We start from the raw sequence: 27868 nt of genomic DNA, 5'->3' as shown, positions 1-27868 counted from the left end.
AAAGTTTATTCATATTGCTAGCTAATGCCATTTAATGGGGTGCGACGCCTGAGTTCTGGAGCTCAGCCAACATGGAACAGTGTCTTCCAACGAAGCCTATAGTTGCTTTGTTTCGTTTTTATTGCGGGAGGGGCAACAAGATGTTTTCCAAAGCACGGTCACTCACGACGGAAAGGCTGTTGGGATCCGGAAGTATAGGTCGGAAAGCCTTTAGAGGCTTGGGTACCCTATGGGCTCGGCGGGAGGCCGCCGCAACTTGAAGGTGGAACTCTTGTTTCTGGGAGGCTGTTTCCCTTTCTCTCCCTACGAGAGCGGAACTCATTGATGAGCGGACCGAGGGTGCAACGGGTGAATGGTTCCCCCATAGGTTTTTTTTTATGTTTGGCAAGCGAAAAGAGGCAGGTGAGCTGGAAAATAACCTCGGCTTCTTAGGAATGGAGGGTTGGGGGGTTCTTTAAGCTATTTGGGCGCAGTGAGTTGCTTTTAGCAAAATCTGAGAGAGGAGGGAGGTAGTGCGCAACGCTATGCTCATATTTACTCGAAAGCAAGTCGAGGATTGCTCTTAGGTCAATGTGGTTTTCGTCGTAGAATTTAAGCGTTAGAATAGTATGGCTTGTGATACCAGATGGTGATGACGGCCTAAGTAGCGGAAACTCTAGTGGCGGTGGAAGTGGAAAGAGGAGACGGGGGTGGTTTTCTTCAGTGCAGGAAGAATACAGTGCAGGAAGAGGGGAAAGGCCACAGCTCAGTGGAAGAGCAGCTGCTTTGCATGCAGAACGCCCCCGTCTCGGTCCTCAATGGGATTTCCAGGCAGGGCTGGGAATACCCCTTGCTTGACACCCTGGGGAGAAGCTGCCATGTAGCATAGACAGTGTTGTTGTTTAGTCGTTTAGTCGTGTCGACTCTTCGTGACCCCATGGACCAGAGAACGCCAGGCACCTCTGTCCTCCACTGCCTCCCGCAGTTTGGTCAAACTCATGCTGGTAACCTCGAAAACACTATCCAACCATCTCGTCCTCTGCCGTCCCCTTCTCCTTGTGCCCTCCATCTTTCCCAACATCAGGGTCTTCTCCAGGGAGTCTTCTCTTCTCATGAGGTGGCCAAAGTACTGGAGCCTCAGCTTCACAATCTGTCCTTCCAGTGAGCACTCAGGGCTGATTTCCTTCAGTATGGAGAGGTTTGATCTTGCAGTCCATGGGACTCTCAAGAGTCTCCTCCAGCACCATAATTCAAAAGCATCAATTCTTCGGCGATCAGCCTTCTTTATGGTCCAGCTCTCACTTCCATACATCACTACTGGGAAAACCATAGCTTTAACTATACGAACCTTTGTTGGCAAGGTGATGTCTCTACTTCTCAAGATGCTGTCTAGACCTGTCATTGCCCTTCTCCCAAGAAGCAGGCGTCTTTTAATTTCGTGGCTGCTGTCACCACCTGCAGTGATCATGGAGCCCAAGAAAGTAAAATCTCTCACTACCTCCATTTCTTCCCCTTCTATTTGCCAGGAGGTGATGGGACCAGTGGCCATGATCTTCGTTTTTTTGATGTTGAGCTTCAGACCATATTTTGCGCTCTCCTCTTTCACCCTCATTAAAAGGTTCTTTAATTCCTCCTCACTTTCTGCCATCAAGGTTGTGTCATCTGCATATCTGAGGTTGTTGATATTTCTTCCGGCAATCTTAATTCCGGCTAGGGATTCATCCAGCCCAGCCTTTCGCATGATGAATTCTGCATATAAGTTAAATAAGCAGGGAGACAAAATACAGCCTTGTCGTACTCCTTTCCCAATTTTGAACCAATCAGTTGTTCCATATCCAGTTCTAACTGTAGCTTCTTGTCCCACATAGAGATTTCTCAGGAGACAGATGAGGTGATCTGACACTCCCATTTCTTTAAGAACTTGCCATAGTTTGCCGTGGTCGACACAGTCAAAGGCTTTTGCATAGTCAATGAAGCAGAAGTAGATGTCTTTCTGGAACTCTCTAGCTTTCTCCATAATCCAGCGCATGTTTGCAATTTGGTCTCTGGTTCCTCTGCCTCTTCTAAATCCAGCTTGCACTTCTGGGAGTTCTCGGTCCACATACTGCTTGAGCCTTCCTTGTAGAATTTTAAGCATAACCTTGCTAGCGTGTGAAATGAGTGCAATTGTGCGGTAGTTGGAGCATTCTTTGGCACTGCCCTTCTTTGGGATTGGGATGTAGACTGATCTTCTCCAATCTTCTGGCCACTGCTGAGTTTTCCAAACTTGCTGGAATATTGAGTGTAGCACCTTAACAGCATCATCTTTTAAAATTTTAAATAGTTCAGCTGGAATACCATCACTTCCACTGGCCTTGTTATTTGCAGTGCTTTCTAAGGCCCATTTGACTTCACTTTCCAGGATGTCTGGCTCAAGGTCAGCAACCACACTACCTGGGGTATACGAGACATCCATTTCTTTCTGGTATAATTCCTCTGTGTATTCTTGCCACCTCTTCTTGATGTCTTCTGCTTCTGTTAGGTCCTTTCCACTTTTGTCCTTTATTATGGAAATCTTTGTATGAAATGTTCCTTTCATATCTCCAATTTTCTTGAACAGATCTCTGGTTCTTCCCATTCTATTGCTTTCCTCTATTTCTTTGCATTGCTCGTTTAAGAAGGTCTTCTTGTCTCTCCTTGCTATTCTTTGGAAATCTGCATTCAATTTCCTGTATCTTTCCCCATCTCCCTCGCATTTTGCTTGCCTTCTCTCCCCCGCTATTTGTAAGGCCTCATTGGACAGCCACTTTGCTTTCTTGCATTTCCTTTTCATTGGGATGGTTTTCGTTGCTGCCTCCTGTATAATGTTACGAGCCTCCATCCATAGTTCTTCAGGCATTCTGTCCACCAAATCTAAATCCTTAAACCTGTTCCTCACTTCCACTGTGTATTCATAAGGGATTTGACTTAGATTGTATCTTACCGGCCCAGTGGTTTTTCCTACTTTCTTCAGTTTAAGCTTGAATTTTGCTATAAGAAGCTGATGATCTGAGCCACAGTCAGCTCCAGGTCTTGTTTTTGCTGACTGTATAGAGCTTCTCCATCTTTGGCTGCAGAGAATATAATCAATCTGATTTCGATGCTGCCCATCTGGTGATGTCCATGTGTAGAGTCGTCTCTTGTGTTGTTGGAAAAGCGTGTTTGTGATGACCAAGCTTGTTCTCTTGACAGAACTCTATTAGCCTTTGCCCTGCTTCGTTTTGATCTCCAAGGCCAAACTTGCCAGTTGTTCCTTTTATCTCTTGACTCCCTACTTTAGCATTCCAATCCCCTATAATGAGAAGAACATCCTTCTTTGGTGTCACTTCTATAAGGTCTTGTAAGTCTTCATAGAATTGGTCAATTTCAGTTTCTTCAGCACAAGTAGTTGGTGCATAAACTTGGATTACTGTGATGTTAAAAGGTCTGCCTTGGATTCGTATCGAGATCATTCTATCATTTTTGAGATTGCATCCCAGTACAGCTTTCGCCACTCTTTTGTTGACTATGAGGGCCACTCCATTTCTTTTACGGGTTTCTTGCCCACAGTAGTAGATGTGATGGTCATCCGAACTGAATTCACCCATTCCCGTCCATTTTAGTTCACTGATGCCCAGGATGTCAATATTTATTCTTGCCATCTCATTTTTGACCACCTCCAACTTACCCAGGTTCATGGTTCTTACATTCCAGGTTCCTATGCAATATTTTTCTTTACAGCATTGGACTTTCCTTTCGCTTCCAGGCATATCCGCAACTGAGCGTCCTTTCGGCTTTGGCCCAGCCGCTTCATCAGTTCTGGATCTACTTGTACTTGCCCTCCGCTCTTCCCCAGTAGCATGTTGGACGCCTTCCGACCTGAGGGGCTCATCTTCCAGCGTCATATCTTTTATATGCCTGTTGTCTTTGTCCATGGAGTTTTCTTGGCAGGGATACTGGAGTGGCTTGCCGGTTCCTCCTCCAGGTGGATCACGTTTGGTCAAAACTCTCCACTATGACCTGTTCATCTTGGGTGCCCTGCTCGGCATAGTTCATAGCTTCTCTGAGTTCTTCAAGCCCCTTCGCCACGGCAAGGCAGTGATCCATGAAGGGGAGCATAGACAGTACTGAGCTAAATACACCAATAGTCTCAGTATAAGGCAATTTATACTGGCAGTGGCCCAAATTTAGTTCTTTGGTTTTGTGATAGGAATTTTGAGGTCTTCGATATATGGTAATGTTCATAACCGTACGTACATACATCAGCACAGGAAGACCGACCTGAAGCCATTTTGATTCCTAAACTGAGCAAATGTTTTCTCTGCAAGGTTAAAGTGGAAAAGCCTCCCCATTGCCTTTTCCTTCACAAATCCTGTCTTAAGGGTATGTCTGTGTTTGAATAGGGTGTGAGCCTGTGACCTGGCCCAGGAACTAAGTATTTATCATTACAAAAGATTGGCCAGGCTCCCCAGGCAATCCAATCAAGTAACCTGCCAGACAGGCGATAAATAATCATCCTTTTCTCACAAGGAAATGATAATAAAAATTAATTATTTAATTATTTAATTAATTAAATAATTTTTATTTATATCCCGTCCTCCCCAGCCAAAGCCAGGCTCAGAGCAGCTAACAACAGTAAAAATAGCACAGTTTACATAAAATCACAGTCAATTAATTGAAATACATTCTAAAATCAATTCAGAATCAAATTAATGGCAACCATTGGGCTAAAGTTCTATGAGGATTACGAAAGGAGAGAGGAGGTCAAGACTGTGCCTTGGCCAAAGGCCTGGTGGGACAGCTCTGTCTTGCAGGCCCTGTGGAAAGATGTCAAGTCCTGCAGGTCCCTAGTCTCTTGTGACAGAGCGTTTCACCAGATCAGGGCCATGGCCAAAAAAGCCCTGGCTCTGGTTGAGGCCATGCTTGTTGTTCTTTTCTGAATGGTCCTCAGCATCTCTGTGTCCTCCCTTTTGAATTACTGCTGTGCTATTTTAATGAGTGTTCCCTCAATTCTCACTCTCCAGCCTGCTGCAGTAGTGTTTCTGCTGATTTTCTCTCTCTTCAAATACAGGCTTCACCAGCATGAGCACCAGCACAACTGCACTATCTGAAAAGGACAGGTCTATTGCTCAGAAGTTACTGAATTTTGGAGCATGCCCGCGTTGTATTTTCAGGTTTTGCCGGATAGGATCTCAGGATTTGTACAGGCTACCCTATAAGGTTTGATTAAATTGAAATACATTATGATAATGATGGGGTGGTTTTAATTCATTTTCATATCTCTCTGATCCAGGTCTTCCTTTCAAAGCAAGAGGCATATTCTTGGGGAATGAAAGGAGGCTGGGGCATTTGGAGTGGGGAGACAAAAATTGCAGAACCCCAAAATATATTATTAATGAGGAACAACAAACAGCTGTTGACCTATTTAAAATCCATTGTTGTCTTCTTTCCCTCCAACATATACTTTCTCCAGTTCCCCTGTGTCTTCCACCTACCCAGAAGTCCAGTCCACAATCTTCCCCATTATCTGTCTAAGAAGTATAGGAAAGACCTGCAGCTCTGAGGAAGGACTATGACACATTGGTAGACCATCTACCTTGCATACAGTAGGTCCAAGGTTCAGTCCCCAGCATCTCCAGTTAGGACTGGGAATGCCCCCTGTCTGAAACCCTGGAAAGCCACTGCCACTCCGCATAGACAGTACTGAGCTAGATAGATCCATTGACTTCTCATTATAAGGCAGTTTCCTATGTTCCTAAGAACAAGTGCACTTCCTCTTCTCACTTCTGGTGTCACTTTTATGATACTATCCTGTGCACATTTACTCCTCCTCTTCTTCCTCGCCAAACCCGTATTAGGCGTTTCAGGTGTAGGCCATCATAGAATATCCATATATAAAATTTTAAGCACATTTGCTCAAAACATTTATGATACCAATGTGCATAGGATACAAATCCTATAAACATTTACTCAAAACTAAGTCCCACAAAGTTCAGTGAGTCTAACCCCTACCTAAATATGCACAGGACTGCAATATCAAAGACCTTTTTACAGTGGTGCCTCGCAAGACGAAAAGAATCCGTTCCGCGAGTCTCTTCGTCTTGCGGATTTTTTGTCTTGCGAAGCAACCCTATTAGCGGCTTAGCGCTCTTAGCGGCTATTAGCGGCAAAGCGGCTTAGCAGCTTAGAAAAAGGGGGGGGGGAGCGAAAAAAATCGCAAGACTCACAAGACGTTTTCGTCTTGTGAAGCAAGCCCATAGAGAAATTCGTCTTGTGAAGTGCCTCGAAAAACGGAAAACCCTTTCGTCTAGCGGGTTTTTCGTCTCGCGAGGCATTCGTCTTGCGGGGCACTACTGTAATTGCTTAGCAGATCTACTTTAATTTGCAAGGCAACAGACTATTTGACATTATTCTCTGTTGAAAGACTGTTGCGCATTTACAGGAGCTGTTGATTTCAGGACACCTGGCTATCAGGGTCACAGTCCATTCTGAAGCCACCCCTGGCACCCTTCTACCTACCAAGTTTTACTCTGCTTCCTTTATCAATCAGGAGTTGCTTAGCGAACTGCAAGAGTTTCTGGAGAGCACTACAGAGGAGAACAAATTACTTTGTGAAACAGCAAATCCTCCCTATAAGCGAATCAAACTGGATAGTGTCAAAGAAGAGGAGGAACAGACCTCAAATGGAAGCCACCAGGTACCTAACGCGGAGAATGATAGAACTGCTGGTGGTGATGAGAACTTAAGGCCAGCTGTGTGTAGCATCTGCCTGGGAATTCTACAGGAGCTCTGTGAGATGGATTTTGTCAAAGCGGTAAGTGTCGGCTGATTGGTAGTTTTACTGTTGAAAAAAACTGCAGCATTTCCCATGGATGTACATGTATACAGCATGCATGTAGTGGGTGGCATTCAGCTAAGTCTTACTCAGAGTTGACCCATTGAAATAGATGAACCTAACTTAATCATCTTCATTGATTTTGATGGGTCTACTGTGATTAAAACTTAGTTTTATACCTCTAAGGGTTTTACTGAACTTTCCTTGCTGAAATCTCATTTAGGCTGCAATTGTACACATGCTTACTTGGGAGCTAGCCCCAACGGACACAGTGGAACTTACCGTATTTTTCGCTCTATAACACGCACCCGACCATAACACGCACGTAGTTTTTAGAGGAGGAAAATCCGTAGGCATGCCGCCCGTAGGCATTTCCTCCATAACACGCACAGACATTTCCCCTTACTTTCTAGGAGGAAAAAAGTGAGTGTTATGGTGCAAAAAATACGGTAACTTCCAAGTAAGCATGCAGGCAGTGGGACTGTTAGTGAGCTGTCCTGACTACACAGAAGAATTCCTTTGGTAGAAGCAAGCACATCTACATAGGAAAGCTTGTCCTTGATGAGAATGTAAAACAATTGTATTCAAGCATGTTTGCAAGCCGTCTTGTACAAGGTGCAATTGCTTTGAGAACTTCTAAAATTGCATAGTGGTGTGTGTGTGTGTGTGTGTATTTATTTATATTTAAATAACAATAATAAACACAGTTCATTGTTTTTCAGGTGTGCCACAAGATGAATTCTTCTGAATACCAGTTTACCAGCTTTGTGTTTTCAGTCTCTTTCCCCCCACAGTTATCTGTAAGGGAGGTGAGTATTTGCTTGTGCTCTTGAGTATGGCCTTTGTTGAGAAGCAAAGGGGGCAGGGGCAGGGGTGGTTTAAAAACTTAACTTGTTTTCGCCTGTTAGGAAATACAACATGTGTGGCATCCAGCAATTGGGCGAGGGGTGAGTGAGAGGGAGGGCAAATTGGGCTAGGCTGATCTGAAGCTTGGCTTTTTGAGTTGGTGGGGGAGACTTGGCCACGTCTGATGTTGTGTATCCTGTGTGGCTTTGATTCCTGTGAATGTAGCCAATTCTTGGTCTGGGCTTTCTCAGCTAGTTAGATGGGAAGGTTATGATGCCATTTAATTTACCACTTCTCTCTCTCTCTCTCTCTCTCTCTCTCTCTCTTTCTCTTTCTCTCTCTCTTCCCTCCCTCCCATTCTCTTTCATTTTTCTGTTTTTTCTCGGTCCATGCCTGAAGCATGCAGCGTGGTTGCTAGTAAAAGAGGAAATGGAGTGAGTACTTCCCGGTGGGATCTTTTCCATCCTGCCTTGTGTGCTAGGTTTTCAAATGTCGTTGGCACTGTATTGTTCTCTCTTGGTGTGTGTTTTGCGGGCATGTGAGGGGAATTGTATTGAGAGGGGGTAATGTGCAATATCTCATCCTCTCACCTTGGTAGTTACCATATTTTTCACTCTATAGGACTCATCCGACCATAGGACGCACCTAGTTTTAGAGGGGGAGAACAAGAAAAAAAATTCTCTCCCTCTCTGCGCAGCACCCCTTCAGCGAAGCGGCAGGAGAAACGGAGCCCCTTCCATTTCTGCTCCTGCTTCGCTGAAGGGGCGCTGTGCAGAGAGGGAAAGCTGCACAGCGCCTCTCCAGCTAAGCGAAACCAAGAGAGCAAAAGGTATCGGTGTGCGCTGATCCCTCTCGCTCTCCTGGCTTCGCGTTGCTTTCACTGAAGCCATGGAGCCTGCATTCGCTCCATAAGACACACACACATTTCCCCTTAATTTTTGGAGGGGAAAAAGTGTGTCTTATAGAGCGAAAAATAGGGTAACTCCTCTGATTGCCCTACTCAGTTTATTGACTTAATACTAAACCCCTTAGCACCACTGATCCATTGCTGTTCTTGCACTGAGCTGGAAGGAGAAGCATCACAGTTATTTCACATAGTGCTAAATTCCCCTACAACAATCCCACAAAAGCGCATCTTTGCAGGCAAGGTCCTAACATAATATTTAATGAAAAGCAAGTCCCATTCAGTAGAGGCCTTGCTTCTCACACCAGCTGATACTTTAATTAGGCATTTCATCCTTGCCCATTTCTTTTTAAACTTCTAATCAGTTGTGGGTTTTTTGCTCCAGTCACAGCATTACTGAACTGCCCCTTTTAATTAGTCATTTCCTCTTTCTTGCTGGCAGGTCCTTCCATTAGCAAACGTTACAACATGTATTCTAGTTGCTGTTAGTACTTTGGGTTATAAAATTCTTGAGAGCAGAGGTACAAGTTCAAAACTATTGATTGAAATGAGTATTTTAAAACTAAACAGAATTGATTGAATTCTCCCCCCCCCCCCGCTTGATATAAGATGCTGAGTCTTACTTTTAAAAATCATTTAGGAAACAGGATTTTTTAGCAGAAAAAGAAGACCTTGTTCAGCTAAAGGAAGCATACAAATGGATTATTCACCCCCTGTTCCTGGAGCAATTGGGGGTCCCTGCTGATGGAAAGGTATTGTATAACTATATAACTTAAACAGTGTTTTATTGTCATGGGCCTTCTGTGCCTGGTCTGCGCCACTTCAGAATGGTGCATGGATGGTTGAATCCTCCTCTAAATTAAAATAAAAAGTTTAATTATCCCTGCACATGGAAAAGAACCTTTCCTCCTGCCAAGCTCGTTTTCTTTGTTCAGAGCTAAAGCGAAGGAGAGTGTTTCAGGCAGGTACCCAAACAGAGTTCAAGGCTACAGAAGGGAATGGGAGAATGTTACATTTCCACTACCGAATTAAACAATAACTTTCCACTGTCTTTTAAATTGCGACTCAGAGCCTGTTTGAAGTCAGTGTGGTCTTCGCTCACCCAGAAACAGACGAGGACTGCCATTTCCTGTAAGTTGGGATGTGATGAATTGTACATTCACAGGGACATCTTTGGGAGGAGAAAAGGCTAAGGAGTAACTCCTGCACAAATCCAGAGTGGATTCCCTAAGACGGTTGGATGGCACCTTGTATGCTTCCTTCCTGTATTCCTGCAGCCAGGCTGGTGCCAGATGTATGGCTCTGCTTTCCTTTGGACCACATCAGCCAAGGGTTGGGTCTTGTCGTCTGGGTAGCCCAGTTACAGATAGGTAGCCGTGTTGGTCTGCCATAGTCAAAACAAAAAAAATTCCTTCCAGTAGCACCTTAAAGACCAACTAAGTTAGTTCTTGGTATGAGCTTTCGTGCGCATGCACACTTCTTCAGATACACTGAAACAGAAGTTTCCAGACCCTTCTATATAGTGAGAAGGTGGGGAGGGGTATTACTCAGAAGGGTGGTGGGAATGGGTGATTGGCAGATAGCTGTGATGAGCCTGTTGACGACTCTTAACGACTGCAATAGGTCTTACAGGAAAAGCAAGGGGTGAGAAGGTGAAAAATGGCTTTGTCATGTATAATGAGATAAGAATCCAAGGTCTTTGTTCAGACCAGGTGAAGCTGCTGAATTGCAACTTATCACCAAACTTAAAACCATGGAGAGACCTGGTCTGAACAAAGACCTTGGATTCTTATCTCATTATACATGACAAAGCCATTTTTCACCTTCTCACCCCTTGCTTTTCCTGTAAGACCTATTGCAGTCGTTAAGAGTCGTCAACAGGCTCATCACAGCTATCTGCCAATCACCCATTCCCAGGTCTTTGTTCAGACCAGGTGAAGCTGCTGAATTGCAACTTATCACCAAACTTAAAACCATGGAGAGACCTGGTCTGAACAAAGACATTGGATTCTTATCTCATTATACATGACAAAGCCATTTTTCACCTTCTCACCCCTTGCTTTTCCTGTAAGACCTATTGCAGTCGTTAAGAGTCGTCAACAGACTCATCACAGCTATCTGCCAATCACCCATTCCCACCACCCTTCTGAGTAATACCCCTCCCCACCTTCTCACTATATAGAAGGGTCTGGAAACTTCTGTTTCAGTGTATCTGAAGAAGTGTGCATGCGCACGAAAGCTCATACCAAGAACTAACTTAGTTGGTCTTTAAGGTGCTACTGGAAGGATTTTTTTTTGTTTTGGGTAGCCCAGGACCTCCATACACACTGTCAGGCATCCACCCAGATTAGGCAGCACCTTCGATTAACATTAGACACAATATCCAGAGAGGGATATCTGTACCCAAGAAGCAGCCAATGTTTTGATGTCAGGAAGGAGAGGAAAGATCTTCTTGGTGGATGCTCTCTGACTTAGACATCAGCTGCATAGGCCTTTGCAGCCTTGTCCTCACTGAATCTGTTCTGACACCATGTGTAAAAAAAGTTTTCAAACTATTAAATGCTGTTTGTTTTTCCATTTAGAGCCTCCGCATGTCCAAGTTGCTTCAAACAAGAAAAGAACAAGCTGGTAAGCAATTTCTGGGAAATTATTTTCTTTCCCGCTTTTTTTGCAAGATCAGAATTTAGTAGGGTCACAAGCCATCCCAAACTTGTTACTGTTCTTCCTTCCTCCCTCCTTATACTGTGTAGTAAAGTGATTATTCATTTTTTCTGTTCTTGTGGGATTTCCCTCCTGGATTTGGATTGCATCCTTATTGTGTGTGAGTTCTAAAACTTATTTCCCAGCCGAGATTGGTTTCCAAAGCACCTTACAGTTAGAATCCAAAAAAAATATGACAAAATGTATTAACATCTTTCTGTAATAAAACTTCCCAAGGTGATGTACAAGATTCTGATTAACAGTGCAAGCCAATATATGTTCAGAAGTAAGTCCTGCTGGATTCAGTGGGACACTGTGGCAGCTAAGTGTTGCAACCCAAAATAACAACTAAGTATTAATTAAAATAAAAGTATCAGAGAAACAGTTTCTGAGAAACGACATTCCAGTGACTCAGCTGAAGTGAATTAAACAGAGGAATTGTTTTCGAAATACCTAATACTTTATTCATTTGCAGTCTGTCTTCACCAGAATGGCTGTGGTTAAGGCTTTGGATATGATCAGTGAAGAAGATTTTCTTAAGTAAGTGAGCTCTGAACCTATTTTAACCTTGGTGTATGGGAATTTATCAGGAAAATCAAAGAGCAAAGTGAAATGGTACTGGTGAAAATGTCATATAAACCTGGAAGTAATAAGTAAATGGGTTAATAAATTCTGAGTCTAAATGGGTGTGGCTTCTGCATTTTGTTCCCCATACCTCAAAATTCACTGAGATTTCAGGTGTGCGTGTATGTATCTCATGGCCACTGTGTGTCTCAGTTGTGTGATTTCTGACAGGTCTCTCTCTCTCTGACAGTAATTGCAGTTGAATGCATTCTGGGGCAACTGAGAATGAAACAAATTCAGTATTTCAATTTCTGGCTTTAGAGAAAGGTAGTCTTGGAAAACAGCTAACACTTCATTTCCAATTCTTCAACATGGGAATAAGGACTCTGATAAGGACATCAAATTAGTGGATATGGGCAAAGAAACAAGGCGTTAGATCCTTCTGCTTTCTGAAGTTCTGCACAAGCCACTCTGATGCTGATTCAGTTGAATCTTATGCAGGATGTATTGAATCTCAGAAAACCAAGGGGTCTATTGCTTTGTTCCTCTCCCTCCAAGTGGCTCCACCATACAGGGGTGAGGGCCTTTTCAGCTACAACACCTTGCTTGTCAACTCTCACCATACCTGTGCTTAAGTCATGTCAGTTAGGCACCAGGCAAATATCTCTCCTGTTTTCCTAGGCTTTTAACCTCTGAGGCATCTTTATGGCTTACTGTAATATACACCTGAGGCCATTTTCTCTCTCTTTCACCCTGCCAGGGTCTTGTCGTGTGTTTTTAATGGCTCGCTCCTTTATTTTCTCCTATACAGAAAATTTCAGTGTCCTCTGACGTCACCCAAGGCGCCTTGCACAGCTGTCGACATTCAGTGTACCAATGGGGCCATCTTTGTTGCCGGTATAGTAGGTCTCCCACCCCCCCTTGCAGTCTTCTCTTAATATACTTGTAAAAAACTTAGAAGCCTATTTGGGCATTAAGTGGGTGCATAAATTAATAAATAGTGCTGTGCTGTTTGTTTCCCTGCTTCAAGTAAAAAAAACATTATTTGCTACTTTTGCAAAACTTAAAGGTAAAGGGACCGCTGACCATTAGGTCCAGTCATGGCCGACTCTGGGGTTGTGGCGCTCATCTTGCTTTGCTGGCTGAGGGAGCCGGCCTACAGCTTCCGGGTCATGTGGCCAGCATGACTAAGCTGCTTCTGGCGAACCAGAGCAGCGCATGGAAACGCTGTTTACCTTCCCACCAGAGCGGTACCTATTTATCTACTTGCACTTTGACGTGCTTTCGAACTGCTAGGTTGGCAGGAGCAGGGACTGAGCAACAGGAGCTCACCCCGTCGTGGGGATTTGAACCGTTGACCTTCTGATCGGCAAGTCCTAGGCTCTGTGGTTTAACCCACAGCGCTACCCGTGTCCCTTTTTGCAAAACTTACAGGATACTAAATACCCTCTGTTTCCTTTACAGGGAGATATAACAAATATTCAAGAACATTACCCCAGACCCCCTGGATTATAGATGGAGAGAGGAAGATGGAGTCTTCCGTCGAAGAACTGATCTCAGAACATCTCATGGCTGCCTTCAAAGCAGACAGTGAGTGCTTTCTGTATGCACTTAGTGCGTGTCTGTGTACCTGCATGTTTTCCATGCATAACTTAATCAAGCCAACCAAAATCTATTTGATGGAAAGTTACAGTCAGGGCGTGGCCTTTTTAGTGGTAGTGCCCACATCCTGGAACACCCTTCTTAGAATCACCTGTACTCCCTCCTTAACCTACCTCTGCCAAGAGGTTGGGTGCCATTTTTGTTCTGGAGAAGCCAGCCTTTCTGGGTAAAAACCTACCTGTAGAAAAATCTAATGGCTCATTTTTGGACCACATCTCCACCTGTCCCCATGCAACAGGGTGGTGCACTTGTCCAAGAGAACATCTCCTTGCCGTTAGTCCTCTCGATGAAACCTCAGTGGTGGAGGAAAAGCATTTTTTTAAAATACATTTTATTGGGGTTTTTTTACATATCATTTTCAACAATCATTTAACATAACTTCTTATCTTATACAATATTTTAGACTTCCGTCAACAACCTCTGATGATTTTCTGTTCTTTATCACTTATTCTGCATTTCTAAATTTCTCTATTACTTTTAATTATCATTAACTAATCATTCTCTTCATAGTCTGTCTTGCAATATTTCAAATAGGCCTCCTTACAGAACTTCTTGCAGTCCTACTAGTGTAATCTGTTCATTACAATTGCTTTTCAAATAGTTCATATATTTACTCCAGTCTTCTAAGAATCTCTGGTCCCGCAGGTTTCGAATCCTTCCTGTTAATTTATCAAATTCTGCATAGTCCATTAATTTCATCCGCCATTCTTCTTCTGGGCGGCTTCCAACAAAATATTAAAATACAGTAATGCATCAAACATTAAAAGCTTCCCTAAACAGGGCTACCTTCAGATGTCTTCTAAAAGTCTGGTAGTTGTTTTTCTCTTTGACATCTGATGGGGGGGCGGGTGCCACCACCGAGAAGGCCCTCTGCCTGGTTTCCTGTAGCTTTGCTTTTTGCCAGAAGGCTCTCGGCACTGGACCTCAGCATCCGGGCAGAATGATGGGGGTGGAGACGCTCCTTCAGGTATACAGGACCGAGGCCATTTAGGTCAACACCAACACTTTGAATTGTGCTCGGAAACTATAGAATGGAGTTAAGAGTACTTTTTTTCGTTTGACCCCAAGCCATGGAGTACTGCAACAGGGGCTCAGGGTTGTGTGGAAAGGATACTGGCACTGGTGGGTTAGCAAGCTCAACCAACCTTCTCCTTCCTGTTTCGAAGGTTTTAATTTTTCATCCTCCGGAAGAGAAGACGTGGATGTGAGAACACTGGGCAACGGTAAGCTTGGCTCGCAGCCTAAGTCTGTAATCCTAAACTCACTTACCCGGGAGTAAGCCCCATTGGATTCAGAAGGACTGTGCTGTCAATGACTCAAGCTGGTATGTTTGGAGCCCCTTAAGCAGACAGTGCCCTCTGGTGGTGGGTCAGAATAGTGCCAGCACCTTGCATTCAAATATCTGTGTAGCAATTAGATTTCACGTTCTAAAAGTTGCATACAGTTTTTGTGCTAGCAGCACAAATTCACGGATTTAGAAATGCCTTATTATTTATGGCTTTTGCACCCCCAATTGGGCTCCCAGAGCTGTTTACAAAGATAAGTAAAAGCATTTCAAGGCCCTGAGAATAGAGTGTTTACTTCCCCTCCCCCCTTTTACTCCACCAAAAATATTTGTGGATATCTTATTAGGCAGTCACTTGCAACTCCCTGTCTTCATTTTCCCCCACTCCAACCTTGACAGGAAGGCCCTTCGCAGTTGAGCTTGTGAATCCTCGGAAAGTCCGCTTGGCTGCAGAGGAAATGAAGGAGCTTCAACAGGTAAATGGCTTTCAAGGTGTTGAAAATGGCACACTGGCAGGCAGTCTGCAAAGCCACCTTTGTTGTTGTTGTTGAGTCGTTTAGTCGTGTCCGACTCTTCGTGATCCCATGGACCAGAGCACGCCAGGCACTCCTGGCTTCCACTGCCTCCCGCAGTTTGGTCAAACTCATGCTGGTAGCTTCGAGAACACTGTCCAGCCATCTCGTCCTCTGTCGTCCCCTTCTCCTTGTGCCCTCCATCTTTCCCAAAATCAGGGTCTTTTCCAGGGAGTCTTCTCTTCTCATGAGGTGGCCAAAGTATTGGATCCTCAGCTTCAGGATCTGTCCTTCCAGTGAGCACTCAGGGCTGATTTCCTTCAGAATGGATACGTTTGATCTTCTTGCAGTCCAAACTCTTTGTGGTTTTTGTTGCAAGAAACGAGCACGGCTAGCCGTCTGTGATTGAAACCTTTTTTTAGGGCATCAAGACACAAGACTTGACCCTTTCCTCCCAAAGTCCTGGCTGTTTCCTTTTGAGGCCCTAACCACCTTGGGGTCAGGATACCTAAGGGGCTGTCCCTTCTTATGGATCTTGCCAATCCATTAAGACCGGTTCCTTGCACATCCCAACTCCTCTTATAAGAGAATAGTAAGAAAAGTCTAAAGTTAGCCTCCCTGATACAGTGGTACCTCGGGTTAAGAACTTAATTCATTCCAGAGGTCCATTCTTAACCTGAAACCGTTCTTAACCTGAGGTACCACTTTAGCTAATGGGGCCTCCCGCTGCCGCCATGCTGCTGGAGCACGATATCTGTTCTCATCCTAAAGCAAAGTTCTTAACCCAAGGTACTATTTCTGGGTTAGTGGAGTCTGTAACCTGAAGCTTCTGTAACCAGAAGCGTCTGTAACCTGAGGTACCGCTGTATTCAGGGTTCTGTGGAATTTACCCAGTCATGCTCAGGGAATCAGATTACAATTTTTAATACCGTATTGGCTTGAATAGGAACCTCACTTTTCCCCCAAATTCCGACTGTGAAAAGTTAAAGTTATATTCACGGCCTTACGGTATGCAGCCAGGAGTGCGGCAAAGCGGCGTCCGCCCCTTGCGTAGTCCCCCATCCTCTCCCCCAAGGCCAGAAAGGGAGAGAGCGAGGAAGGGGGAAGGCCTCTAGCAATGCAGCACGGTCCCCCCCCCCCCAGTATGCAGCCAGGAGCCATGAGGAATGGAGCGGTTTACATTTGGGTATTTTTTCCTGTTTCCCCGCCAATTTTAAAGGTGCGGCTTATATTCAGGCCATTACTCTACAGGTTTTCCCAAAACTACCCCTAATACAAACTGGCTTTTTTGTTTTGTTTTTACTATTTTGGGAGGTAGAGGATTATTCGTTGAAGTTTTTTTTCCAGGCAGTTTTTTTTTAAAAATACAATTCTGTAGTGAAACCTTCCTCCTTTGATAACATTTGTTCACCTTCCAACCATTCCCAGGACATGGTGTGGAGGCATAGGATGCGACCATTTTTTTGAAGCTAAACAGTCCCTGGGTGGGAGACCTCCTGAGAAAGTTCTGAGTCCAAAAGCAAGTTAGAGGGATATACAAATGCTACACAAAACCGGCCTAATAATGAAGTATTACGTGGGCATTTCGATGGCATAGCTTTAAGGGAGAAACAGTTGGTAGGATACAGAATTTGCTAAAGGTCTGGATGTCCAGTGAATGAATGGCATAATATTTATACATACATACATACATACATACATACATACATACATACCCCACCCATCTGGCTGGGTTTCCCTAGCCATTCTGGATGGCTCCCAACAGAATATTAAAAACACGATAAAACATCAAACATTAAAAACTTCCCTAAACAGGACTGCCTTCAGATGTCTTCTAAAAGTCAGATAGTTGTTTATTTCCTTGACATCTGACGGGAGGGCGTTCCACAGGGCAGGCGCCACCACCGAGAAGGCCCTCTGCCTGGTTCCCTGCAATCTCACTTCTCGCAGGGAGGGAACCACCAGAAGGCCCTCAGAGCTGGACCTCAGTGTCTGGGGCTGAACGATGGGTGTGGAGACACTCCTTCAGACGCTCCCACAGCTGCCCATTGATGAAAGGGTTAGCAATGAAAAACGTAGAGGTTAGCAGAGCTGGCATATATGCACAGGTTAGACATGGTAAGCAATACACTGAGCTGTTGGCTGCCTTGTATCAAGATGCAGTTTGAATATTTTAAGGAGTAAGAGCTGTTCAGTGTTGTGATTTGATTCATGCTTACTGTTCACTATTTTATAACTTCATTTATTTTTGGTTAAAGAAGCCAGGGCTTAATCCTTTTCTTCCATCAGGGAGCTCAAGGCAGTTTTCGCAGTTCCCCTCCCACAGGTGTTATCCTTGCTGTAACTCTGTGATGTAGATTGGGTCGGAAGGTAGTGGAACGTGGGAGATTTGAACCCAAGTCTCCCCACTCCTAGCCCAACACTCTGCGCCAGAGCTTTCCAGACTGTGTGTCACGAAATGTTAGTGTGTCAGTGTGTCGTGCAAACGCTCCCCGCGCTCCTCCCGGGACCGGAAAGGGGTTAGTTTAACCTCTGGTTAGCTAGTAAAACTGAATTATTGTGTCATGAAATGATGCACGTCTAACAAGTATGTCACCAACATGAGAAGTTTGGAAAGCTGTGCTCTACGCACTGTGGCCAGCAGCACTTTCTATTTAGATTAGAGCTTTTTAAAAAAAAACCACACAAAAATTGGGCACTTTCACTGGTTCTGGCTATTTCTCCTCCCAGAAAAAAAGGCAGTTTCTTCTCAAACCATTGCATGAGGGAACTCCCATTGCCTTTCTGTTTTTGAACTGCAAAACCCCGGAATCGTTTTAAATTTTAAACCGTCAGATGAGGCTGAGGTAATCTTTGTTTGTTCGTTTATAGATAATAAATAACTCTTCAGACAAAGTCCAAGTTCGTGATCTACAGCTCGTCACCAGGTCAGTGTTTTGATACTTGAGTAAAGCTTATTTTGGTGTGTGGAAAAGCAGGGAATTTGAGGCCGTAACCTGGGTATGTTAACCCTTTCCCAACCTTGTGCCATCTCTGTGAAGCTCTTTCAAAATGGCAGTAGAAGAAGCAGCAGCAACAGGGTGATTCTGCCACCCTTAAAGCACGCCCAAAGAAAGCTCTGATTTGGGATTTTGGAACAGGCAAAACAAACTAAGCTGTTTCCTTCAACAGTATCCTTCTAGTCACCTGTCCAGAAATGGTATAATGCAATTGCAGTTTGATCCTCTGCCCACAGCAGTTGCCCTTAGAGGGAGATAAGAGGCAGAAGGCAGAGCTTCCATTACATTGCAGGATTTCATTTCACATATTTCGAAGCCGAGATTGTAAATGGACTCCAGAATTGGGCCTTTGTGATCTGTAACAGAAATTGAGCCCTGAGTATAGCTCAGCTGTCCTAATTAAAGCAAGGCACATCCAACATACTCCTTTTTCATAGTTGTGAATGTGTTGCATAGTCACACACATTATGGAGATTATTATTATTATTATTATTATTATTATTAAAAAAAGCAAGTTCCTAGTCCCTAGCGAAATTTCAGAAGCCAGAAGAGGAGGGGCTAAGCAGTCCTCCTGTTGGTGGAGGGTGGGTGAGACTCAAATTACACACACACACACAAAAAAAACAACAAGTGTAGGGGAATTTGCCTTGGTTTAGGGCCTCACTCCATTAAAGAAAACATTTTTATTATTATTAAGTATATGATTTCAGTTGATTCTGCAATTCATTAATGAAATGTGCATATGAGCAAAAAAGATATACATATGCCATAGGAGGCATTGTCTGACAGGCATTCCCCTCTGTTTTGTCTTTTTAAACCCTGCGATTTTTATTAGCACTTGTATTTGTATTTTACTTTTTAAAAGGAAGTATACTAACCAATTAACCTGGCCACTTTTTTGTTTGATAAAAAGTGTGTGTGTTTATAAAGTCAGTTTGTGAACCAATTAATTGTTTTAAGCAGTGCAGCCCTACGTTACGTCCCTAATTTATTCTGGTTGCTGAACCAGGAATCTCTGGGTGCAGAATGCTTAGGTAGCCACAGCCCTGCCTACAGGCATTACACTACAGTGGTACCTTGGGTTAAGAACTTAATTCGTTCTGGAGGTCCATTCTTAACCTGAAACACCACTAATGGGGCCTCCTGCTGCTGCTGCGCCGCTGCTGCACGATTTCTGTTCTCATCCTGAAGCAAAGTTCTTAACCCGAAGTAATATTTCTGGGTTAGCGGAGTCTGTAACCTGAAGCGTATGTAACCTGAGGTACCACTGTTCCCTGCAGGATGGGGGAAAGAGAGAAGGTTTCTCTCTCTCTCTCTCTCTCTCTCTCTCTCTCTCTCTCTCTCACACACACACACACACACACACACACACCCCAAGCCATTCATAAAGATATACAGGGACTGTTGAGGAGTCCTTTCACCGTTCAGATTCCTGTGGCTGTTGCCCATTTATTTGCTTGTCTTTCAGAGAGGCCATTGGGCACATGAAAGAAGGCGAGGAAGCGAAGACCAAAACTTACAGTGCCTTAATATGGACAGAAAAAGCCATCCGGAACGAAGACATGGAGCTTTTAGACAACATGAAGGTTGCGTGTCTGGGGTGGTATTTATCGCATTTGTTTGTTGTTTTCATTGTGCATGACCCGGGTGGGCAGCAGAAAGTAGATCAGGCTCTATGGCAAATCAGCCAGAGATCTGTTGTTGTTGTTTAGTCGTTTAATCGTGTCCGCCTCTTCGTGACCCCATGGACCAGAGCACGCCAGGCACTTCTGTCTTCCATTGCTCCCCACAGTTTGGTCAAACTCATGTTAGTAGCTTCAAGAACACTGTCCAACCATCTCGTCCTCTGTCGTCCCCTTCTCCTTGTGCCCTCCATCTTTCCCAACATCAGGGTCTTTCCCAGGGAGTCTTCTCATGAGGTGGCCAAAGTATTGGAGTCTCAGCTTCAGGATCTGTCCTTCCAGTGAGCACTCAGGGCTGATTTCCTGAAGAATGGAGAGGTTTGATCTTCTTGCAGTCCATGCACCATAATTCAAAAGCATCAATTCTTCGGCGATCAGCCTTCTTTATGGTCCAGCTCTCACTTCCATACATCACCACAGGGAAAACCATAGCTTTAACTATACGAACTTTTGTCGGCAAGGTGATGTCTCTGCTTTTTAAGATGCTGTCTAGGTTTGCCATCGGCTTTCTCCCAAGAAGCAGGCGTCTTTTCATTTTGACATAGATTTGTAGCTTGCTTCCAAGCTGCTTGCTTGCATTTGTAATGTGGTGCAGGAGCTCCCACATGTGAAGACTTCTCCATTTTCTCCAGTGGAGGAAGATAGTTCATCAATTCTTTGGCAATCAGCCTTCTTTATGGTCCAGCTCTCACTTCCATACAGCAGTCACGAAATTAAAAGACGCCAGAGATCCACCTTCCTTTTTTTTCTTTCCTTTCTTTCTTCCTTCCTTCCTTCCTTCCTTCCTTCCTTCCTTCCTTCCTTCCTTCCTTCCTTCCTTACCAGTAGATGAGCCTGGCATGCTCTGGTCCATAGGGTCATGAAGAGTCGGACACGACTAAACGACTAAACAACAACAACAACAGATGAGCAAAGATTTTGACTGGCAGTTGTATAACAGTAGCAAAAACAAACACCCTTTTGCTGAGACACAGAGAACTTTGGAGTAACCAGGGATGAGATCTTTGCGTGCTCTGACTGTGTGTGCTGTTAACAGATCTCACTATAATGCCCGTAATATCTGAGATATGCCATTCTCCGCTAATGTGTGACAGATGGGCATTGTGTGGTGGGAATGTCCATCTGCGTGTTTCTCCAGAATCTAAAACCATAACACGGGGAAACCAGAGTTGGCTGTATCGGCAATATACAGTATACTATCTCAATTCTTCTCATTGCTCTGCGGGCGTATACATTCCTGTTTCAGGAGAATAAATAAGTCTAAATTTCAAACAAGGCACCCAGGGAGTGCAAAACCCATATCAATTCACATTGCATGTTGAACACATCTTGATTTACCTTCTACGTTTTCAGAACTTATTCTGGCTTTGCTAATTATGCCCCAACCATGAGAAACCTCTTCTTCGGCCCACGCAACCAGCCTTTTTGAGATTTCAGTAGAAATTGCCCATCCCAGTTTTAAGCATAGCTTCACAACCAGTAAGGGCCACATAATAATCTCATTTTTTCCTCTGTATTTTTATTCTTCAGAAGAAGGGAAACTGAATTCTACTCCCACTCTGATTTTCAACGGCCTCTGCATGACCCTAGGGCTCACATCTCTGTGCAGGCCCTGTCTTACTCATGCTGCAGTTGCACAACAGAGTACAATCTCTGGGACGGTTCAGCCTACGGAAGTGCCTGGGCTCCTGCAAGGTGCCTGTTTTCCTCCCTGTGTGCTCCTGTTAATGTGGCAAAATTCCTCCCATTTGACAGGAAGACACAGGCAGCCAGGCCGTTGCAGCCTGCGCACTGCGGTAAGGGAGACAACAGAGTATAGTAGGCTGAATGTTGGACTTGGAATTTGTTGTTGTTTAGTCGTTTAGTCATGTCCGACTCTTCATGACCCCATGGACCAGAGCACGCCAGGCACTCCTGTCTTCCACTGCCTCCTGCAGTTTGGTCAAACTCATGCTGGTAGCTTCGAGAACACTGTCCAACCATCTTGTCCTCCGTCGTCCCCTTCTCCTTGTGCCCTCCATCTTTCCCAACATCAGGGTCTTTTCCAGGGAGTCTTCTCTTCTCATGAGGTGGCCAAAGTATTGGAGCCTCAGCTTCAGGATCTGTCCTTCCAGTGAGCACTCAGGGCTGATTTCCTTCAGAATGGATCGGTTTGATCTTCTTGCAGTCCATGGGACTCTCTAGAGTCTCCTCCAGCACCATAATTCAAAAGCATCAATTCTTCGGCGATCAGCCTTATTTATGGTCCAGCTGTCACTTCCATATATCATTACTGGGAAAACCATAGCTTTAACTATACACTTGGAATTTAGGACTCCCCAATTAAAGAACTGCCCGACTTAAGAAGTTCCCTTGGTGGCCATGGCCTAGGTACACACTTTTTCCGCCTAACCCAGCTTTCAGGGTTGCTACACGGATATGTTAGTGTCTTGGTTAGGGATGGTCAGTCAGTTTTATTGCACATAGCCAAAGGCTGCCGCAATGTACACAGAATCATTCAACAATTAAAAGAAAATATACTGGATTGATCCAACAAAACTTAAAACATTTATGTTATAAAGATATTACCTAAACAGAACTATAAAAGTACCTTAATATACAAATTAAGACATTAAACAATAAAATTTATCAAATGGCCACTAATATATTTAAAAATGATGTTAATTAATACAGTGTACAACTATATTCGGAGTTTGGTGATAAGGATAAAATATAGCTTGATGTAAGGTAAAGGTAAAGGGACCCCTGACCATTAGGTCCAGTCGTGGTCGACTCTGGAGGTGCGGCGCTCATCTCACTTTATTGGCCAAGGGAGCCGGCGTTTGTCCACAGACAGCTTCGGGTCATGTGGCCAGCATGACTAAGCCGCTTCTGGCGAACCAGAGCAGCGCATGGAAACGCCATTTATCTTCCCGCCGGAGTGGTACCTGTTTATCTACTTGCACTTTGACGTGCTTTCGAACTGCTAGGTTGGCAGGAGCAGGGACTGAACAACGGGAACTCATCCCATCACGGGGATTCGAACCACCGACATTCTGATCGGCAAGCCCTAGGCTCTGTGGTTTAACCCACAGCACCACCCGCATCCCTAGCTTGATGTTGTTGTTGTTTAGTCGTGTCCGACTCTTCGTGACCCCATGGACCAGAGAACGCCAGGCACCTCTGTCCTCCACTGCCTCCCGCAGTTTGGTCAAAAGCTTGATGTAGATAGGGTCAAATAAATTCATCTCCTTTACAGTTGGTGGCTACCTTTGCTATATAATTTGCTCTAATTTTCCTAGCGGCAGTTGCAAAGAGTGCTACACGCCAGGTCACATACTTATCTGTGTCTGCGAGGAGATACATAATCATGTCAGAGGGGTTCTGGCCAGGGGAGCTTGTCCTTATAGGTGCTAAAAATCGTTCTCTTGCTTCATTATATAAGGGGCAGCGCAAAATGTAATGCATAAGGTCCTTTACTTCAGGACATCCCCTAATGCAAACACATTTGTTTGTTGGTATGCCTCTGTGTCTCCCATCTCTATAAGCAGAGTTCATTGTATTTAATCGTAACTCTGTAAAAGCTTTCCGAAGTTGTGCAAAAGTCAATTCATTGAAATAAGATGTATGTTCATTGTTGGCTAGGGATAGATGGTTTTGTCAATTTTAGTTTCTTCTTTTTCCAATTTTAAGTTCAGTTTGCATCATCCCCCCCCCCCCCGCATGAATGAAAATTCACCAGTGCTTTAGTGCAAATTTCTCCTAAAATACACATTCGTATGTAGTTTTGCCTGAAACACACATTTTTGCAAAGCAGTTCCCCGAAAAAGCAATACTTTTTTGCATGTTGCTTTCATTTACACACCTAATTTATATGCACATAGTACGCATTGCTTTGGCTAGAGAACTGCACTGCAAAATTCAGAGAAGTGTGAATTTTGAAGATTTGGCGGTGCTTCGGGTAACTTACTGTTTACAGAAGTGTGATTTAGATAGGTTAACCGTAAAGGCAAACTGAATCGAATTTATCTGACATCTCTAGTTTCGGCCATGCTGGTGTTTGCAGATTTGGACTTATTGTTGACACCCACGGTTGCTTCTGAGTGAGGCCTGTGGATTCCTGATCTACTTATGTTAGCATACAGAGAGGTGCTTAATTGCAATATCACCTTCCAAACACTGAAGTTATCACTTCCATCGGTTTGGTATTTGGACTGGGAGGGCGAGGGCAAGAAATCTGCTGTCATAACTGGTAAGTGTTATATAGCACAGCTATGTGCCCTATACCTCAGCGGCATGAGGGTTTCTGCAGCGCAGAAACAATTTTATATTTCCTCGTGTATCTGCTATACTTAATGTTCTGTATTTCTGCTTGCTTGTTTTTTTATTTCTTGGACAGGAATTAAAGCTCGATCAAAAAACTCCACTGCGGGTCCTCCACCGGCGACCGCTAGCCGTCAGGGTTCGTGTCATATATACCATGCAGTCGGAGTACATAGATGAGCATCATTTCCGTCTCCATCTGAAGACGCAGGCCGGGACGTATCCTTTTTGAGCCACAGTAAGGTAAAGGTAAAGGGACCCCTGACCATTAGGTCCAGTCATGACCGACTCTGGGGTTGCGGCGCTCATCTCGCTTTACTAGCCGAGGGAGCCGGCGTACAGCTTCCGGGTCATGTGTCCAGCAGGACTAAGCCGCTTCTGGCAGTGCACGGAAACGGCGTTTACCTTCCTGCTGGAGCAGTACCTATTTATCTACTTGCACTTTGACGTGCTTTCGAACTGCTAGGTTGGCAGGAGCAGGGACCGAGCAACGGGAGCTCACCCTGTCGCGGGGATTCGAACTGCCGACCTTCTGATCAGCAAGTCCTAGGCTCAGTGGTTTAACCCACAGCGCCCCCCCAAACCCGCACCATATAGACCACCCTGAACTCCTTGGAGGAAGGTCAGGATAACAAGCTTTCTGAATTTCCATGACGTGTGCAGGCTGCAGAATCCAGCGTTTCTTGGGGCAAGGTTTTGCAGAGTGATTAGTGAAACACACAGTGTACACACAACCCCAGTTTGGGGTACAGCCCACCCACCTGGTCTAATTCTGCAGGACCAATGGTGAATGTTAATGAACAAACCACACTCCCTTTCAGGGCTCCACACACTGTGCCCTTTCGGAAGCTGCCTTGTGCAAAGACATCCCATGGGTCCATCCAGCCCAATAGTGCCAACACTGACTGGCAGCTGCTCTCCAGCTCAATAGTGCCAACACTGACTGGCAGCCACTCTCCAGCAGGAGCCTTTGCTAGCCCTGTGTGATGATGCTGGGGAATGAGCTTGGCTCCTTGTGCCTGCAAAGCAGATGCTCTATCACTGAGCACCAACCCTTCCTTTGCCCGCCCATCACCGTGCAAGATTTGCGGGGTCTTCTGACCCATCTCATTTTGTCCTTAACAGCAATCTAGTTACATTAAAGAGTTTGTTCATGGAGACTTTGGAAGAACCAAGCCGAACATTGGTACACTCTTGGGCACAACCGCTGACATACTGGAGCTGGACGTAGAAGTGAGTGCTACCTCCTTGTTCCTCTTTGTAGTGACGGAATTTTCGGGATACTTCCAGGTATAAAATTATGACCCATCCATGCCCTCATATGCCATTTCAGCCGTTTTCTGGCTAAAGGTAAAGGGACCCCTGACCATTAGGTCCAGTCGTGACCGACTCTGGCGCTCATCTCGCTTTATTGGCTGAGGGAGCCGGCATACAACTTCCGGGTCATGTGGCCAGCATGACTAAGCCGCTTCTGGCAAACCAGAGCAGCACACGGAAATGCTGTTTACCTTCCTGCTGGAGCGGTCCCTATTTATCTACTTGCACTTTGACGTGCTTTTGAACTGCTAGGTTGGCAGGAGCAGGGACCGAGCAACGGGAGCTCACCCCGTCGTGGGGATTCGAACCGCCAACCTTCTGATCAGCAAGTCCTAGGCTCTGTGGTTTAACCCATAGCGCCACCCATTTTCTGCCTAGAGATCCATATATGCTATATTAACAAGTGGGAGTCTCCCATTTGTGATTTAACCCTTGCATTTGTTTCCTTCTCTCTCCAGTCGGTGGATGTTGACTGGCCTCCAGCTCTGGATGATAAATGAGAAGTTTTAACTTTCAAGATGTGGAGAACGAAGGGGCGACAGTCTTGTCAGTGACTGGTTACAGCAGAATGGGCTCCGGGGTTTTTTGTAAGCTGGTTGGCTTTCCAAAAAATTTGTTACCTTTTTTTAGATCATGTTGATCTATTTTTTTAAAAAAACTAAAAAAAATATGTTATAATGAAGAACGTCTGGTACTTCGACCACTTTGTAAATGCATATATCTCCAGCGCCAGCCAGCGGAATTGGTTGTGCTGCTAAGATAACATGGTCTCTCAGAACATATCTTTGGAAATAAGAGCAGAGTTCTCTGTTCCTACAGCCTACGAACTCTGGTCTCACTGGGTTGCCAAATGGTGTTCCTCTAGATCTTCCTGCAGGCTTTGGTTCTCTATTAAATAGCTAAAAATGAGTTGCCATCTGTCCTCTGATCATCTGAGGCCTGTCACAATATCATTCCAATCTACAAAAATGCAAACTCAACACACTGGCTAATAACTGTTAGTGAATATATAATCGGTTATGACGTCATTCAAAATATACGAATAAGCCATTTCAAAATGATGTATATATTATATAACACATCTCACAGAATATACAAGTACAGTGGTACCTCAGGTTACATACGCTTCAGGTTACACACTCCGCAAACCTAGAAATAGTGCTTCAGGTTAAGAACTTTGCTTCAGGATAAGAACAGAAATCGGGCTCCAGCGGCGCGGCGGCAGCAGGAGGCTCCATTAGCTAAAGTGGTGCTTCAGGTTAAGAACAGACCTCCGGAACGAATTAAGTACTTACCACTGTAACTACAAGTTGTTAATTGTATCAGAGTCAAACAAAGAATCAAACAGATCAATGAACAGCGAGGAACGCCAAGCCGTCTCTCAAAGGAAGACGTCTCTCCGAAGTCTCAAAAGGACAGTATATCCGGAATCGTTTCGAAATAAAGTCCTCATCAGCGAATAATTATCAATGAAATATTCATACTAGTAGGGATTATGGTATTGGATCAGTGCTTCCTGGATAGTGTAGATGCTTAACAACTTGTAGTTACTTGCATATTTTGTGAGATCATAACTGATTATATTGATTCTTTGTTTGACTCTGATACAATTAACTTGTATGTTTTGTGAGATGTGTTGTATGATACATACATCATTTTGAAATGGCTTAGTCGTATATTTTGAATGACATCATAACTGATTATATATTCATTAACAGTTATTAGCCCGCTTGTTGCGTTTTCATTTTTGTAGGTAGTTACATTTTGCAACACAGGGGTTTGAGTTTGTTCACAATACAATTCCAGTCAGAGTGCAACGATTGTCAGGATTCTGCTGCTTCTGGGTGAACTGATGCCATTCAGCACAGATTGCACAAGGGGATAATCCTGTCCATGTTAGTTGGAAGTAAGTCCCACTGAGTTCAGATATTTTAGTATGCATGGGATTGCAGCATCAGTCTTGGAACTGTACCAACGTAAAGGCAGCCCTGAATAACTGTATAACCTATTAATAGTAGAGGAAGATTTGCTTACTCTTTTGCAAGGACATGCCGTAATTCTAAATCAATCCAGAACCACCCCTTTCTCTTCAGAAAGTGGTATTTGGCCAGAATTATGTAATGGGGAAGAAAGGATAGTGTGACATAATAATGAATGATGTTTTAATGTGAGAGGCAACTGTACCCCCCCCAAAAAAAGTTTGAGTTTTATTTTTACTAAGAAAATAAACTTTTTTTTTAAAAAAAATCATCTCTCTCTCGAGTGTTCCAGTGTTTGTTTTATA

General features: G+C 44.3%; 1 protein-coding gene across 1 annotated transcript; it reads left to right on the top strand.

Annotated features, from left to right (window-relative positions):
* Window positions 1-229: 229 nt before the first annotated feature.
* PUS10 (pseudouridine synthase 10) lies at window positions 230-27818 on the top strand (the record flags this gene model as incomplete). Its single annotated transcript, XM_083733442.1, is given in 19 exon segments — window positions 230-294; window positions 296-402; window positions 5048-5196; window positions 6527-6790; window positions 7534-7620; window positions 8057-8091; window positions 9202-9313; window positions 9631-9692; window positions 11144-11189; window positions 11737-11801; window positions 12637-12722; window positions 13290-13415; window positions 14654-14710; window positions 15172-15248; window positions 18156-18211; window positions 19752-19869; window positions 24344-24486; window positions 25401-25500; window positions 26043-27818. Coding segments are annotated over 19 exon segments (1797 nt in total). The 3' UTR covers window positions 26085-27818.
* Window positions 27819-27868: the final 50 nt, after the last annotated feature.

Source organism: Podarcis gaigeae, assembly GCF_964106915.1.
Source record: "Podarcis gaigeae genome assembly, chromosome: 3".
Classification (NCBI taxonomy): Eukaryota; Metazoa; Chordata; class Lepidosauria; order Squamata; family Lacertidae; genus Podarcis; species Podarcis gaigeae.
Note: the sequence above shows the minus strand (reverse complement) of the source record. Positions and strands in the feature narration are given on the sequence as shown.